The sequence below is a fragment of the Watersipora subatra genome, chromosome 7 (assembly GCF_963576615.1).
Source record: "Watersipora subatra chromosome 7, tzWatSuba1.1, whole genome shotgun sequence".
NCBI classification, from domain to species: domain Eukaryota; kingdom Metazoa; phylum Bryozoa; class Gymnolaemata; order Cheilostomatida; family Watersiporidae; genus Watersipora; species Watersipora subatra.
In genome coordinates, this window is record NC_088714.1 from 33223820 (window position 1) to 33239787 (window position 15968).

At 36.3% G+C, this 15968-nt stretch overlaps 1 protein-coding gene across 2 annotated transcripts in view; it reads left to right on the plus strand.

Annotated features, from left to right (window-relative positions):
• The window catches only part of LOC137399498 (protein phosphatase 1 regulatory subunit 37-like), a 43783-nt gene extending 32032 nt beyond the window's left edge, over positions 1 to 11751 (plus strand). For both annotated transcript variants that reach the window (XM_068085637.1, XM_068085636.1), the window contains exons 9-13: positions 4222 to 4347; positions 4923 to 5064; positions 6928 to 7094; positions 7750 to 7879; positions 9743 to 11751. In XM_068085637.1, the coding sequence (XP_067941738.1) occupies positions 4222 to 4347; positions 4923 to 5064; positions 6928 to 7094; positions 7750 to 7879; positions 9743 to 11181 (2004 nt within the window). In that variant the 3' untranslated portion in view covers positions 11182 to 11751. The remainder of the gene's footprint in view (positions 1 to 4221; positions 4348 to 4922; positions 5065 to 6927; positions 7095 to 7749; positions 7880 to 9742) is intronic.
• The last annotated feature ends 4217 nt before the right edge of the window (positions 11752 to 15968 follow it).

A 15968-nucleotide genomic window follows, 5' to 3' on the forward strand; every position in this document is an offset into this window, starting at 1 on the left:
GGGCAATATCGCACCCCATATGACTGACAAGGGCAATATCGCACCCCATATGACTGACAAGGGCAATATCGCACCCCATATGACTGACAAGGGCAATATCGCACCCCATATGACTGACAAGGGCAATATCGCACCCCATATGACTGACAAGGGCAATGTCGCACCCCATATGACTGACAATGGCAATATCGCACCCCATATGACTGACAAGGGCAATGTCGCACCCCATATGACTGACAAGGGCAATGTCGCACCCCATATGACTGACAAGGGCAATGTCGCACCCCCTTGTTTTGAATGAAACAAAAAGGCTAGAAACATAATGAACAGCTGAAATATTCAGAAAATATGATAACACTATGTTATTTGAAAGTCATTCTAAGAAGAGTATATGTTGTCACACAGCAGCAATGTGTAAGAAAACAACTCATTTTATAGTCTTTAACTTTTTTCCTGTCTCTTCTCCGCTATAATTTGATCGAAACGCGGTTCCTTGTGAGTGAGTGAGATGCGCAGGTCATATTCAGGATTGATGGGGTTACGATATTTATTTTTAATGTATAGAAGAGATGAAGATTGATTGCTGCCCCTCTGCGAACAACTGCTCCGCACCTTACAGCAAATATTGAATCTCATCCTTTGATACTCTTTCTTTTTACACACACTCTGACAGCTAGTGTTACATGATGATTAGATGGAGTGCTGCCCTGGCACTGCATGTCACATTGTCCGTAGAAACACCTTGTTCTCTTTAAAGCCTGGTTTCCATATGACAGCGCAATGTTCGTGCGCGGCCCAGTGATCGTACGCAATGCATTTCTTGGGCTGCGATGCAGTGTTTCCATATCGCGCGTAGGCGCCACGCTTGCATTGGACAGGGTAGGTAATTTCCTTACTTTTTCGTAGGAGAGACCGATTTCTTCGGAAAAACAGTCTTCCGTTGCAATGTTGCACTGTCCTATGAAAACCGGGCTTACTCTTTCGTACGGGAGACCGATTTCTTTGGAAAACAGTCCCCGATTTGAATTGTGGGATAGGTTGAAAAGGTCGAGCGATGTATTGTGGGATACATTATCGCGCGCACTCGTCGCAAGGATCCATTCTGTTGGATCCTTGCGATCAGCGTACGCACATCGCGCGATTGTCGTGCGTTGACGTTTCCATATCACAGCCAGTTTACGCACGACGTCGTGCGCCTTGTTGCGCGCCTTGCGCTGTCATATGGAAACCAGGCTTAAATTTCCTTGTTGTTCAACCTTTGACATTGGATACATGTTTATTAAGCTCGTTGAGTTACACAGAGTTGTGATTAATATACACTCTGGAACAGTGCTGGTGTTTTCTTTTGAACACGCGCTATAATTCTCAAGGGATAGCAGCCTTTTTAAATTTTCCCTCGTCAACCGTGCGTTGTTACTACAGAAAAATAAAAGTTTATCACAAGCTTAAAAACTTTCTTAATCAATTCTTCACTGTATTACGTTATATAACAGATACCAGTTGAAAAGGTCTTCAGACTGATATACAAAAATCATAGACGCTTTTGTAGCGTTTATATTTTTTAAAAACTCAGATTTTTTCACAGGTTATTAATTTCCAACTCAGACGTTTTTTATATTTAAAATTTACTTTTACTATATATCTGGTACGAATATGCAAGTACTTATTCCTCTGGTTAATCATAACTAATATATTGTTACATATATTGGCTATGCATCTTTGTAATGACTGCAACTAGCTTTGATAGTCTGTAATGTAAATTGTATTGGTGTTCAATTACGCTTGCACTATCATCGTGTTGCATCTTTGTTATTGTATTGAAATGGTGATAACCATAAGGCTTGTCATTCTGCGTTGCTTAAAGAATAGAGCAAGCATAATATTATTATGCTTTATTATTTATCTTGAGGTGTTGACTGATGTTATAAAAAAGTATCAAGGAGGTTGACCCACCAGAAGCTGAGATATAGCCAGCTAAACACAGGTCTACCTAATAACGAATCAGAGGAAAAACCCTTCGAAAATCCCGAGAATTGTGACGTATGAAATCGACTTATTGGACATGTGCCGTAGCTGCCCACCCTTACCGCCATTACGTATACTGATTGTTTTAGGCTACGAGATGTGAAACGCTTCTCGCGATAGTAAAGAATTTAAAAACTAGCTCTGGTTTCTCGGGAAACCCAAGCAAATATTGTGTGGTAAAGGCAGTTGCCCACAACCCCTTGCCATGATTTTTCAAAACATAAGAGCAGATTTTGACTATTGTGCCTCAAATTTTAACTCGATCTTCACGGATATGCTCCAAAGATCCTCTGTTCAGCAAACGGCGCGTGTATAGTCTATATTATACGATATCCGTGATTTGCTGTTTGTTTAGAATAAGAAATGGGAATGTGAATTTTTGTTCATTCATCATCTTTCTACTGTGTACCTACTGCAGCATTCAGTCGATTTGCATGATTATCGTCACTGTTAACAGACTGTAAGTTCACTACAGCCATAATTTTAAAAAGAATAGCTTGGCCGTGCTGCTCTTTCTTTAAGAAAAGAAAACGATAACTTTTGATTTGATTCTTCTATTGATCTATTATCTTATCTATGATTATTTTTTATGATTAACATAATAATCATAATGCATATTATACAAAATAATAATATAACTGTGTATAGAATAAATGATGTAACTAATATAATTTGTAGAAAATTCCAAATGATAACCGAGATTGATGATTGATTTAATTGATTCCATTTATTAGCTATAGATAAAAAAAATCTGAACAGCGCTAAAGATGAGTCTGAATAGGGCAGATAAGTGGGAGAACAACAAAACTGAGCTGAACTAGCAAGATAGCGAAATATTGCGAAATAATAGATGCATGTAATTATTTCATGCTAAAACTAATCTACACGTCAGAGGGACTGGTTCGGAATTCTCAGAGCAATGATTGTTAGGCCCAATTTGATTGTTCTATACTTCCAGGGATTAAACCAATTAAAACGCCTTAGCGCATTTGTTGGCTTAATTGACCAATGGCACACAAGTCATATATTGATGCTAATATGAGGATTACCAAAACACCTATGTCTTTTGGTAGACCTGTGTTTGGCTGGCTATATCTCAGCTCCTGGTTGGTCAATCTCCTTGATTCTTTTTTTAGAACATCATTCAACACCTCAAGATAAATAATAAAGCATAATAATATTATGCTTTCTCTATTCTTTAAACAGGCTATATCATGATCCAGGAACTTTGTTACAAAACTTTTGTTTGACAAATAGTAAGTATATAACTCAACTACCTGTGGTTTCTAGTGTTATTTTATTACTATACAGTCAAACCAGGCTTCCCCCAGGAATTGCAATCTTGGAAAGGAAAATGCTAATAGAAGTTCTAAAAAATAGTTGGGGCAGTCAACTCCTCCGCCCCAGCTGAGGAGAACCTGAGTCAAACCTCAACTTATAATCACCTATAAACACACTAAACTTTTTGAGCAAATATATTTTTGTTTTGCTTTGTTGTAGGCATTTAAAATATTTGTTATTAGTTTTACTTTGCAGAATAGACTTTGCTCTCTTGAAAAATAGACAAATCATTGTAAATAAGCGTCCATTGGTTTGATAAATTATTGATGTGCGCTCCCCATCAACTTATTGTAAAATTAACGCAATTACGGTCTATAAAACCACTGAAGTTGATCAGGAAAAGGAGAAAAGTTGTTGATGCAAACCCATAATTCTGCAGTTATGGTACAGCCCACAAATTGAAAAGTCAAGTCTAGTTTTTCTATTTTGTATGGCCAAAGGAGTGAGATTGGAAAGATTTTGGAATGGATTAGGCAATTTACATGTACGTATTTTACTGTTCGTATATGTAAATTCCCTATAACGTGATTCCATATAACGTTGCTTCGGAACAGATTATTTACGTTGTAAGAGCATCTACGGTATTTGGATACAAGGGACTTGTGTCTATTATATGTCATCACGGATTCATATTCAAAAGGAACTAAATCTGCATTTATTTTTCTGTCTTGAGGTGTAAAGTATTCGTGAACACACCACCTATCATTCTTGTTGCAATCTCCTTGTTGTGGAGTTACCCTCCCTCTTCTGTAAAGCTCTTCTGCCACCTGAGGCAGTTATCGCTTTTTTAAGATGTAGGGGGTTATCTACCATCTCTGTTACAAGCCAGGTTTTTAATGATAGTTTTTTTTGCAGGATATTGGTATAGCCCACATCTGTGATGGACTGGCAGAGCAGCCCAACGGCATGGGACTTAAATCTCTCAATATCTCCAACACCCATTTCACACCCGCCAGCATCAATGTCATAGCCATTGCATTGGTGAGTCGCTCTCTCCTGTCGCATTTACCATCGTTAGATGGAATGCTCGGGGATACCATAGCTGTGACGAAAAAGATTTCTGGCTTGTTCTTAGTTTGTGCTAGCTAACAGAATAGGCGTACTGAAAGTGGCTTGTCTCATGTGAAAAAGCGAAGCAGTGCTTATGTTGATTATTTGACTACATGGCAGGGTTTTAACTCCGAGCCATTTTCAATTCGTAAACAAAATTGAAAAATCAGGTTTCTGATAACAAGAAAAAGCAGTACAAGTACCGACACTGCTTTGTAGCATTAAAACCGAAATGATCTGAAGATGCCAATAGATCTCAATACCTCAAGATCTTAACCGTTCTCAATGGCACACTTTTCTGCGACTGACTAGTTTTGGTTACATCTATCTTAACGCATTCTGGCTAGGGTATTGCTAACATCGAGTCTGGCTTATTAAAAGGGTAGTGGGGAATTACAGCAGTTTTAGAATAGTGGAGTTTTGTAATTTGCCAACTTGTGTGGTTGTTGTGAAGCGATGAGACCCTCATTAGCGTATGGAACTTTGGCTTTTTCTCTCCGTTACAGTCACGCACAAAGACTCTAAACACCCTGAACATCAGTTACAACCACTTGGCAAATGAGGGTTTCTTCGCCCTTAAGGAGGGTCTCCTGAAGAATAAGTCCCTCTGCCGACTAGCTCTCCGCTGTACCAAACTAACTGATGAGGGTAGGTCTGTACGTCTGACCGTTGGTTTTGACATCTGAGTTGGTATGAGATATCTTATCTTCTCTACTCACTAATATGGATGTTATTAGACTGTTAGCAAGAGGACTTGCATATGTTAGTTCACACACACTTCAGGATATAAAGTTTCCTGACCTTAGTACCGCTACAAGTTGAGTCGGAATGCATATGAATGAGTGTTTGTACACAGTTTGTACTGTTATTAGAACAACGTTTTGAAAATATGTATTTAAACATTAACTCACAAATTCGATTGACAAAAGGTTGATGTATTAGAGACTTGGTAAATATGTAGCTGGGAAAAAATTGATAAGGATGGAAACAGCATAACGGCTGTGATGCAATTTTATAGATCAGTCTTTTTAAACAATGACAACCATGACAGTCAGACCTGAAATAGCTGTCCTCAATACTGCATGCAGCTAGTCATATTACTGCAAAGCAACAAATAATACAATTAGACATACCTTTCTATAAATAATAAAACTAAAAAATAAAAGCATGTTTTCGACATTTTTGCAATCCATGCGACTGACCTTGAGACAGGTCAGGCAAAGCTGCTATAGCTATTATTTCTGGTGTTTATGTACACTTCAGGTGTCTCAGAGTTGATTAAAAAAGGTCTATCTTATGAAGTTTCATGAACCAGCTGACACAAATTACAATTATAAAAAGAGCGATTACATAGTCGATCTTTTATAGAACTGAACTAATTTTGATCACGGACAGTAGCTAATCATCAGCGATTAGCAAGTTGTAGCTCGATATTTTCACATCATGTTTTTCAAAATGAAGGAATTGGTTGCAAAACCATCAGGAAAATGAGATGGCATTCACTTAAGCATTTGTCTAGGTCATACCCTGTATTATAGATGCAACCCTGTATTATAGATGCAACCCTGTATTATAGATGCAACCCTGTATTATAGATGCAACCCTGTATTATAGATGCAACCCTGTATTATAGATGCAACCCTGTATTATAAATGCAACCCTGTATTATAAATGCAACCCTGTATTATAGATGCAACCCTGTATTATAGATGCAATCCTGTATTATAGATGCAACCCTGTATTATAGATGCAACCCTGTATTATAGATGCAACCCTGTATTATAGATGCAACCCTGTATTATAAATGCAACCCTGTATTATAAATGCAACCCTGTATTATAGATGCAACCCTGTATTATAGATGCAACCCTGTATTATAGATGCAACCCTGTATTATAGATGCAATCCTGTATTATAGATGCAACCCTGTATTATAGATTCAACCCTGTATTATAGATGCAATCCTGTATTATGGATGCAACCTTGTATTATAGATGCAATCCTGTATTATAGATGCAACCCTGTATCATAGATGCAACCCTGTATTATAGATGCAACCCTGCGTTATAGATGCAACCCTGTATTATAGATGCAACCCTGTATTATATGTAGATGCAACAGTGAAGCCTTTGTACTAGCTTTTCTAGAGCAGCCTTCACAGATTTTGATGTACGCATGTCGTTTTAATTAGCAAGGACTAATCAGAGCATTACACCCAATTGATGTAACTTTTCTCATTTGGTTGAATTTTTAAAAAACTCTTCAAATATCTCTACTTCCTTGAATTAGTCTTAATTATAGTCTTTCATCCATTTCAAGTTCTTCTCTTCATTTGGTTGAGTTATGGGAAAATGCTGTGAAAAGGTTCACTTTATCGAGTTACCCTATTCGGAGTGTTTTGCACATTGCGAGTTATAACTTTTTGCCATGTGGTTGAATTGTGACAAGACCCTCCAAAAAGATCAGCTTTGCTATGATTGACTATAGTGCAGTCTGCTGGTTGTATCACAGGCGCTGTAGCCCTGGCCGAATATATCGCTGACAGCTACACTATCTCTCAGTTGGACATACGAGAGAATGACATAAAGACAGCCGGTCTCCTGGCCATCTCCATGTGTCTCAAGGTTCAGGAGACGATCACTCGACTTGAGATCGACCAGACTGTTAAAAAGGAACCGGTAAGAAGCCTTGTTTCTTGCATTCTCACCGTTCTTTCTCATACATTTTGCAATACAATATCCAGTTGGTGGGAATTTATTGTGGTATCTTGTTATTGATTTTGGAACCATTTGTATGAGCATAAATAGCAACATTTCTACTGTGCTCCGTAATGGATTTACATGACTATGTTTCCCTGCCTACACCAACATGTGCGAGTTGTACATATACATGAATATATGAATAAATATGTATGCATATATATATTTATATGTATTTATGTCGATAGATGTATATGAACGCTGTGCGCATTTGTCAGCTTAGACGAGGCAGTAGCAACTGACATCTCCATAATCATTAGTATTTATATTTTTATGCATCAGTTTTTGTTTTAAAGCTTGATTAAATTTAAATGTTTTAAAACTTTTATTTAAATTAAAGTCTAGCATTTAATCCACATCTCTGCATTTTAAATTGTTTTAATTTCATGTACATAGATTCAGTTCGTGTTTTAAAAGGAAATCAGGTAATTCTTGAACAATCGTGATAGGATGGCGAGCAGAAAAATCAGAACACTTGGATACTCATAATTTGGCAGCAAATATGTCACAGCCAAGTGGCAGTCTTTTCCGGTAATCTTCATGAGCGGTTGTTTTAATCGTTTGTCTTTAACAGGCGGTCAAGGACTATGCATCCCAACAGAGGTTCTTCCTAGATGAATTGCAGAGTAAAGTGACACAGAATGCTGAGTTGCAGAGGGCCAAGTTGGAGAAGCTGTTAGTGCAATCGCAGTCCGCAAAATCTGGTTAGTAGCTTGATATCACGTTTTACCTTTCTGTAAGTGATACGACTCCCTGTTATTCTCTTGTCATCATTGCGTAGTGTTTGCATGTACTTAACTTGGCTTTGCTTTAGTGATATTAATACTAACTAAAGAAATCCCTTAATTGCACCAGAACATTAATGATCAGCTTACTGACGGTAGGAATACATGTAAATTTCCATTTGCAATGGTGAATGTAGAGGTCAATGCTATTGTTAGGATGCAGCTTACAATAATGAATGTAGAGGTCAATGATGTGCTATGGCATGCAGCGATGCATTAGCTCATGTAGGTATCATTGCTTGGCTATGGTATGTAATGCTTTACTTGGTAAAGTAGAGGTCAATATTGTTGATATGGCCTATTGAGGTGATTGTAAAGGAATTTGTGTATATTCAGAGCTCTTCTCCCTACAAGAAAAAGCACTGGAGTTTTTCTTATTTTCATAGTACAGTGTGTTCGATATATCCGAGGGCGATTTATCCGAGTTTCACTGTATCTGCCTCAGGCTCATCTACTTTTATTATTAACTAGATTACCTGTGATACCCGGCATTTCCCGGGTAATAAAAATGTCTGATCAAAAAATTGATTTTTATTTAACATATAACAACATTTGTCATTTTAACTTTCAAACTACATATCATGAGAAAAGTGTTTTGTGTAATTAAAATAAATTAAGAGAGAAAATAAAAACAACTGTAAAGGTTTTCAAATTTTGCCAAACAACTTTTAAACTTCATATCATGAGAAAAATGTTTCCTGCAGGTCAAATAAATTAAAAAAAATAAAACGATTATAAAAAGGTTTAGATGTAAATGTGAAATAATTAGCAAGTAATAGCTAAATTAAGTTGGTTTTGCTACGATTACAATAAAAGATCATTCGGTAATGATACAATTAATACGAACTGAGAAAACAAAATAAAAATCTTGAATATGTAGAATTAACAATAACAATTCTTGCATAGAAGTGTGTATGTAAAAAAAGGTTGCTGTTCCACCAGAAGCTATCCATCAAAACTTTGAATCCGACGATACTGGTACCTTTCGACATAGGTACAAATGTAAAAATGAGCTATCGGACAGTCGTTGTCTGATTGAACGGTGAGAGAATGTATAGGCTCTTTCCACAGAGACGATATAATTGTCAGTGTGAGAAGAATTGGCCTTGACCCCAGATACAGTAATTGAACCTTACGAAAAATATTTCTTAACAGGGCATGCATCGTAACCTGTGGCCTCATTGGTAAAATAATCAGCGTGCGCTATAGCCGGAGTGACAGACAGATTCACATACACACATACTTTGAGAAATAGGGAAACCTGAACAGGCCAAACAAGCCTTAAGACAGTATTTAGTAGTACCAACTTTTTGCACTTATATAAGAGAGTTGCGTAGTTTTCACCTTTCCTGCTCTATATATATATATATATATATATATATATATATATATATATATATAGAGCAGGAAAGGTGAAAACTACGAAACTCTCTTATATAAGTGCAAAAAGTTGGTACTACTAAATACTGTCTTAAGGCTTGTTTGGCCTGTTCAGGTTTCCCTTGTGTATACTCTTTGCTGCAGTTAACTGCAGCGTAGGGTTGTACAGACGCTGCCGTATTTAGTTGTAACCGGTAAATGTACAAATGCTGCCGTATTCAGTTGTAAATGTACAAATGCTGCCGTATTCAGTTGTAAATGTACAAATGCTGCCGTATTCAGTTGTAATTTGTAAATGTAAAAATGCTGTCGTATTTGGTTGTAGATAGAGGATGCACAGCACAAAAGCTGTTTTATTCACGTGCTGAATTATTTAACTCTACAAGTACTGTATATTTTCAGGCGCTGACTCAGTAGCATCCCCAGCTACAACAAAGGAAGCTTTAAAAACTGTCACATCTATACAAATGGAAGGCAAGACTGGTGAAGAATCTAAGGGAAAATCTGATGAAACTAAACCTCCAGAAGTTAGTTCAGTGCCATCTAACGATGCTGAGGCTGATAGCTCTTCATATTTTGACCCATTAGGTGCTGTTTCCGTAGAGGATGGTGCAGATGCACCCGTTCAGAATGATGGTAGTTGCAACATTCCTGTATTAGTCGGAGTGTTAGCCTTTGAGGGTGACCCCTCGACAAGAAGTGAAGCAGATGCAGCAGCTTGTTCAAACGTCGTTAACTTGTCTGAAGAGCATCTGGAGAGCCAATCAGTTCTCGACAATTCACCTGAAGTCACTGAACCACTAGATGGACCACCAAATCACCTAACGACGTCCGTTTCAGACCCTACGCCTTTAAATGACTCTGCAAACGCTATGAACTATCTCGGTCCGTCCATATCTGACATGGATATTCTTGAGCCAGCGCCTTGTACGCTTCAAGAGGAAAACACATCACCGCCTTCATCTTCCTCCTCTGATAACAGTTCAGCGGAACAAGGCGTAGTTGCAGACCCAGAGAATGTTCCAGAAGGTTTAGAGTGTGCTATGACAGCTTTAAGTTTTGAGGTACCCTCAGACAGTTCTGTTTTGTCAGAGGGGAAATCTGCCAGTGATCTTTCACCAGAATCAGATACAGGTACAGGATTTGCAGAGGTGGATCCACTTTTTGAATCTTCTATAGAGCAGGATGTATCCTCACAAGCTTCATTACCCTCAGATCCTACTAATAAACCTTGTTCTATCACAAATATGATTGAACAATCTTTACCACCGGGCTCTCAAGCTGACACCGAGGGCAGCCATCAGACTGATACCTCACCAATGGCAGATTCTGTCAAGATAGAAGCTGGTGTCGTCCAAACAATGGCTGCCACGAGTTCTGAAAGCAAGGTCACGAAAAAGGTGCCAGACCTGACCATGAATCTGGCGGTACCACACATACCTGATGCAGATACCTCATCTAAAGATTCTTTTCATTCTGTAACCGACAGCGGCGATAATAATTGTCAATTGGTAACAGGTGAAAATGACATCTCTGAAATTGTAGAAGGTCCTGATGACACTTGTGAGGAAGTACTCGCAGATGTCAACAATGGTAGTTGTCATTTATCGCTAAGCAATGATGGAGCTTGCCAGACTATAACTAGCATCGAGGACACCTGTCAGTCAGCGGCTGACAGCAGCATTTGCAACGAGCAATCACTTGTCGATATTGATAGATTAAAAGATGTTTCTGACCTAAATCAGACCACTACTGACAGTATGAGCGACCTTGTTCTCTCATCTGATCTACATAGCGGCCAGGTTACTTCCATAGACACTGCAAGAGAATCTTCCAGCTAACTACCATCATAACTGGAGCAAGAGTGATCTGGTGTCGCTAAATGTGTAACCTAAATGAAGTTAAATTATATTAAAACATTAAATAATTATATGGATTAGGGAAACTATCATATTTTATACATTCCATTTTACGATTATTGTTTGGGTAGGTCTCACGAAGAAGCTGGAGACCATCAAATTACATTTCATTCAAATGCATCGATAATAGGCTGGTTACTGAAATTAAAATTTTTCAGTTGTATCAAAATTTATAGCTGTGTGGAATATGGAGTCCATTTTGCAATATATTTTCAAAAAAATGTGACAGATACAGAGATATAACTCCAGACTTTACACTACTTTACTATAGATGACGTGAACTCAACTTTTGATGAAAAATTACATATATGTTATTTCCGAATATTTCTCATGTCACTTGATATTCGTGTCTATGGAGAATAAGAAAAGGAACATATCTTCTTGATATAGCTATTTATGACATATATTTTGTGTAATAATGTTTGATCATTCAAGGTCAATTCAATGGCGCTAGTCGGTGCGCTTATAATAAAATTATGTAATACAAGTTTATTGATGACTTGCTGATTAAAATGGTGGCTGATGGACTGATGTACAACACTGGTTCAGAAACTGATGTTTAGCAATGCTTTCTATGATATTGACATAAGGTTCATCATGAAAGGGTTTGTTAAGAAATCTTTTGCATGTCACGTGTCTAAATATTTATTTATGTGAAGTGAATAGTTTGCTTTTTGGTAGCAACCAAAATAATAAGATCATCATTGGGAAAATTGTTTCCATGTCTTACAAAACTACAAAAGGTGTGCGCAAAGTAATATAATATACATGTATTTTTAGTCAATATACAATGAATACAAGTGTATAATTAAATAAACTTAATGTGTATGAAACATCGAAAAAACGTCAGCATTTCAGCTTGACCTGTATAGCTAATATAGCTCTGACATGCTGCCTCTTGCTGAATATTGAAGACTGTTACCAGTGTTTACAATTGGGAGAGGAAAAAATGACGAATGCTGATTTAGCTTGCAGTTTACATGTTGCAAGATCGACGAGTTGAATTGATTGTAAGTACATGTAGAAGTATGTATGTACTTGGATGCTAGTAGTAAAAATATTCAAAGGCACTAGACCTTTTTATTCAAGTTTAATTAAATTTATAAAAAACTTCAATTTAATTTACAAATAGTTGAAATTAATTCTATAACTTCAATGGTGTGTTTAATAATTCAAATTAATTTTATAAATAACGTACTGAAATTAATAAACTAAGTACTTTGGTGTCTATAAAAGTATTAGAAAAATATAAGTTGTTAGAGAAGGTGACGCTGCGTAGCATTTCCTTTATATAACAGACAGAACATCTCAGACAATCTCTAATCCATTCAATTTTAGATCTCCAATCTCATTTGAGTTTATACGGTAAAAGATAAGTCTGAAGGCAGGATAATGCCAGCCTGAATTGAATCGGTTCTTGAAAAAAACGGTTAATATGAATTGCCACCTTCTAGCGTGCACTATTGGTCGAAAGTTAACATACTCTTGATTTTAATTTTATGCTGCTCAACTTAATCCAATTGCTGCTTTTTGTGTACTTGTATTGTCCAACAGCTTTTGCTGTACCTATGCATACAGATATTTGTTCTATTTTGGCTATAAATTGCAACTTTTATTTTCTGTTCATGTGTATCAATGATAGTGTTGAAATAATGAATTACTGAATGCCTACCAAAATATGAGTTAGAATGTCTGAATAAGTTAGTAAACATACCTCTGACTATATAGTTTATTCAGAAAAAGAGTCTAGATCTTTCAGATGTTATAGCCGTTAAAACGTCTTTTGATTTTTAGGCTGGTTTATGTCACAGAAGGTAAAGTAACACCATGGCTTGTACTCAGGAATGTCTTTGTATATAATATCATAATCAGACTCACAAGAGCACTTGATCACTTTGAAGTTTTCTTCTCACTATTCTGTAAAAGCTTCCAACCACTGCATATGCCTCTATTTGTGTAACTGCGCCAATACTGTTTAGTAGTTTATCATCACTCCAGAGGGGTGCGAAAGTACCACAGCTTTTCCATTTTGGGCATTTGTTCAGCATATGACTTCTTTTCATAAAAATCACTGACTATCAAACCCTAAATAACAACAACCAACACTACCTGGTTCTATATGAAATTCAAGCTCTACATGACTATATCAATCCTGTGTCTATATCACACTCTGTATGTCTGTATTAAACTCTGTATGTCTATATCACACTCTGTATCTATATCAATTTCTGCTTGTTTATATCAAACTCTGTGTCTATATCAAACTCTATACATGTCTATATCAAACTCCGTATGGCTGTATTAAACTCTGTATGTCTATATCACACTCTGTATCTATATCAATTTCTGCTTGTTTATATCAAACTCTGTGTCTATATCAAACTCTGTATGTCTCTATTAAACTCAATATGTCTATATCACATTCTGTGTCTATATCAAACTCTGTATGTCTGTATCAAACTCTGTATGTTTATATAAAACTCTGTATGTTTATATCAAACTCTATATGTCTCTATCAAACTCTGTGTGTCTTTATCAAACTCTATATGTCTGTATCATACTCTATATGTTTATATCAAACTCTATATCAAACTCTGTATGTTTATATCAAACTCTGTATGTTTATATTAAACTCTCTATATCAAACTCTGTAAGTCTATATCAAACTCTATATGTCTTTATCAAACTCTATATCAATCTGTGTATGTCTATATCAAACTCTGTATGTCTATATTAAACTCTATATGTCTCTATCAAACTCTGTGTGTCTATATCAAACTCTATATGTCTGTATCATAGTCTATATGTTTATATAAAACTTTATATCAAACTCTGTATGTTTATATTAAACTCTCTATATCAAACTCTGTAAGTCTATATCAAACTCTATATGTCTGTATCAAACTCTATATCAAACTGTGTTTGTCTATATCAAACTCTACATGTCTATATCAAACTCTATATGTCTGTATCAAACTCTATATGTCTATATCAAACTCTACATGTCTATATCAAACTCTATATGTCTGTATCAAACTCTATATATCTATATCAAACTCTGCATGGTTTTATTAAACTCCAAAAGTGTCTCAAATTGTGCCCAAAACTACCCAATAGTTGTGGGCCATTTTTAGGTACTTTGAATAATATTTGTTTCAAATACAATAAGAGTTTATTGAGCAATCTCTTAGCATTTGCGAGAGAAAAATGTGAAGCGGGCAAAGAAAAAGCTCTTTCCAACTCAAATGTGTTCCAAATTAGATCACTTCTCATGATGATAAAGTCTAGCACTTAACAATCATCCTGTTTACGGTAAATAATGTCACATACATAAATGTGTGTTTTTCGACACCCTTGAAATTACATTTTTGGATAAGAACTTGTGACTATATAGCCAAAATTATTAACCAAAACTTGCAATGAACATGTAAGTGCAATGAATCAAAGGTAAAACATGTACACGGACATTCACACTTATAGTTAGCTGTATAACGCCATGGCTATATCAAACTTGTCAGACATCTTGCTGGAGTGGTATATATGTACATATGTACATAAGCACAATACGCTACGCCGGTATGAATAAGTAAGTTTGCAAGTTGCTATGCAGTGACGAAATAAGAAAACGTATGACATAGTAATGCTCAGCTACGTGCTATAGCGTGTAGTGGTATAAATCTACATAGTTATACAAGATAATGTATTCTGATATAACTTGGTACTAAATATAATGTAATTTGTATATAATATAACAATGCAGCTACACAATTAATATAAAGGTAAAAAACAAAAACATCTAAACTAAAAATTTACAATAGTGATTAAGGTATATTGCGGAATATAATATATTGCTATATATAGAGTTACTATTATATTACAGTAGGTCATACAATGTGGTGTATTGTTAAACAAACATCTGAGATGAAAATGAATAAATACTTCAAAGTTGATGAATTATACAGAACTTTGCGTAGCAGCCAAAAGATCATAAACTACCTTTTCAAATACTGTAGACTGCAGATTCAGTATTTTCGTAGAGAAGGAACAATATGCCCACCTGCATCTCCGGTGAACTTAAACCAATTCAAGTCTTCACGCAAGCTGCAGGTATATTCATCTGAATGTGAAGGAACTTCTGCTGGCCTCGAGTCAGACCCATTATAATCCTGTCTTCAACCTTCAGTTAGATTGTTTGCATTTTGACAATTCTTTAGAGCCTGTAGGTCAGGGGTCGTAGCTAAATCTGCTGGTCATGTCACTTCTCTATCAATTCTCCTTGTGAGATTAACGTTGTTTGATGATTTTTCAACTGCAATAAGTTATTGCTGACTTTAAAAGGTTAACCCAATTAGCAAGATTTTTAATTACCAAATATGAGCTAATAAAAATGCCGAAATGAATTTGAAAACTATTTAGTTAAAATAGAGCTTGACTTGACATGACAGCCTTTACTTGACCTGCCAGCCCTTGCTTGACCTGACAGCCCTTACTTGACCTGACAGCCCTTACTGGACCTGCCAGCCCTTACTTGACCTGACAGCCCTTACTGGATCTAACAGCCCTTACTTGACCTGACAGCCCTTACTGGATAAGACTACATACATATATCACGTTTTTCTTTTCATGTTTAAATTCAAATGGTATCCTTCTAGATCCTTTCACCTCTAAATGCTGCCTCATATATTGTTATATCTAAATCAATGGTTTGC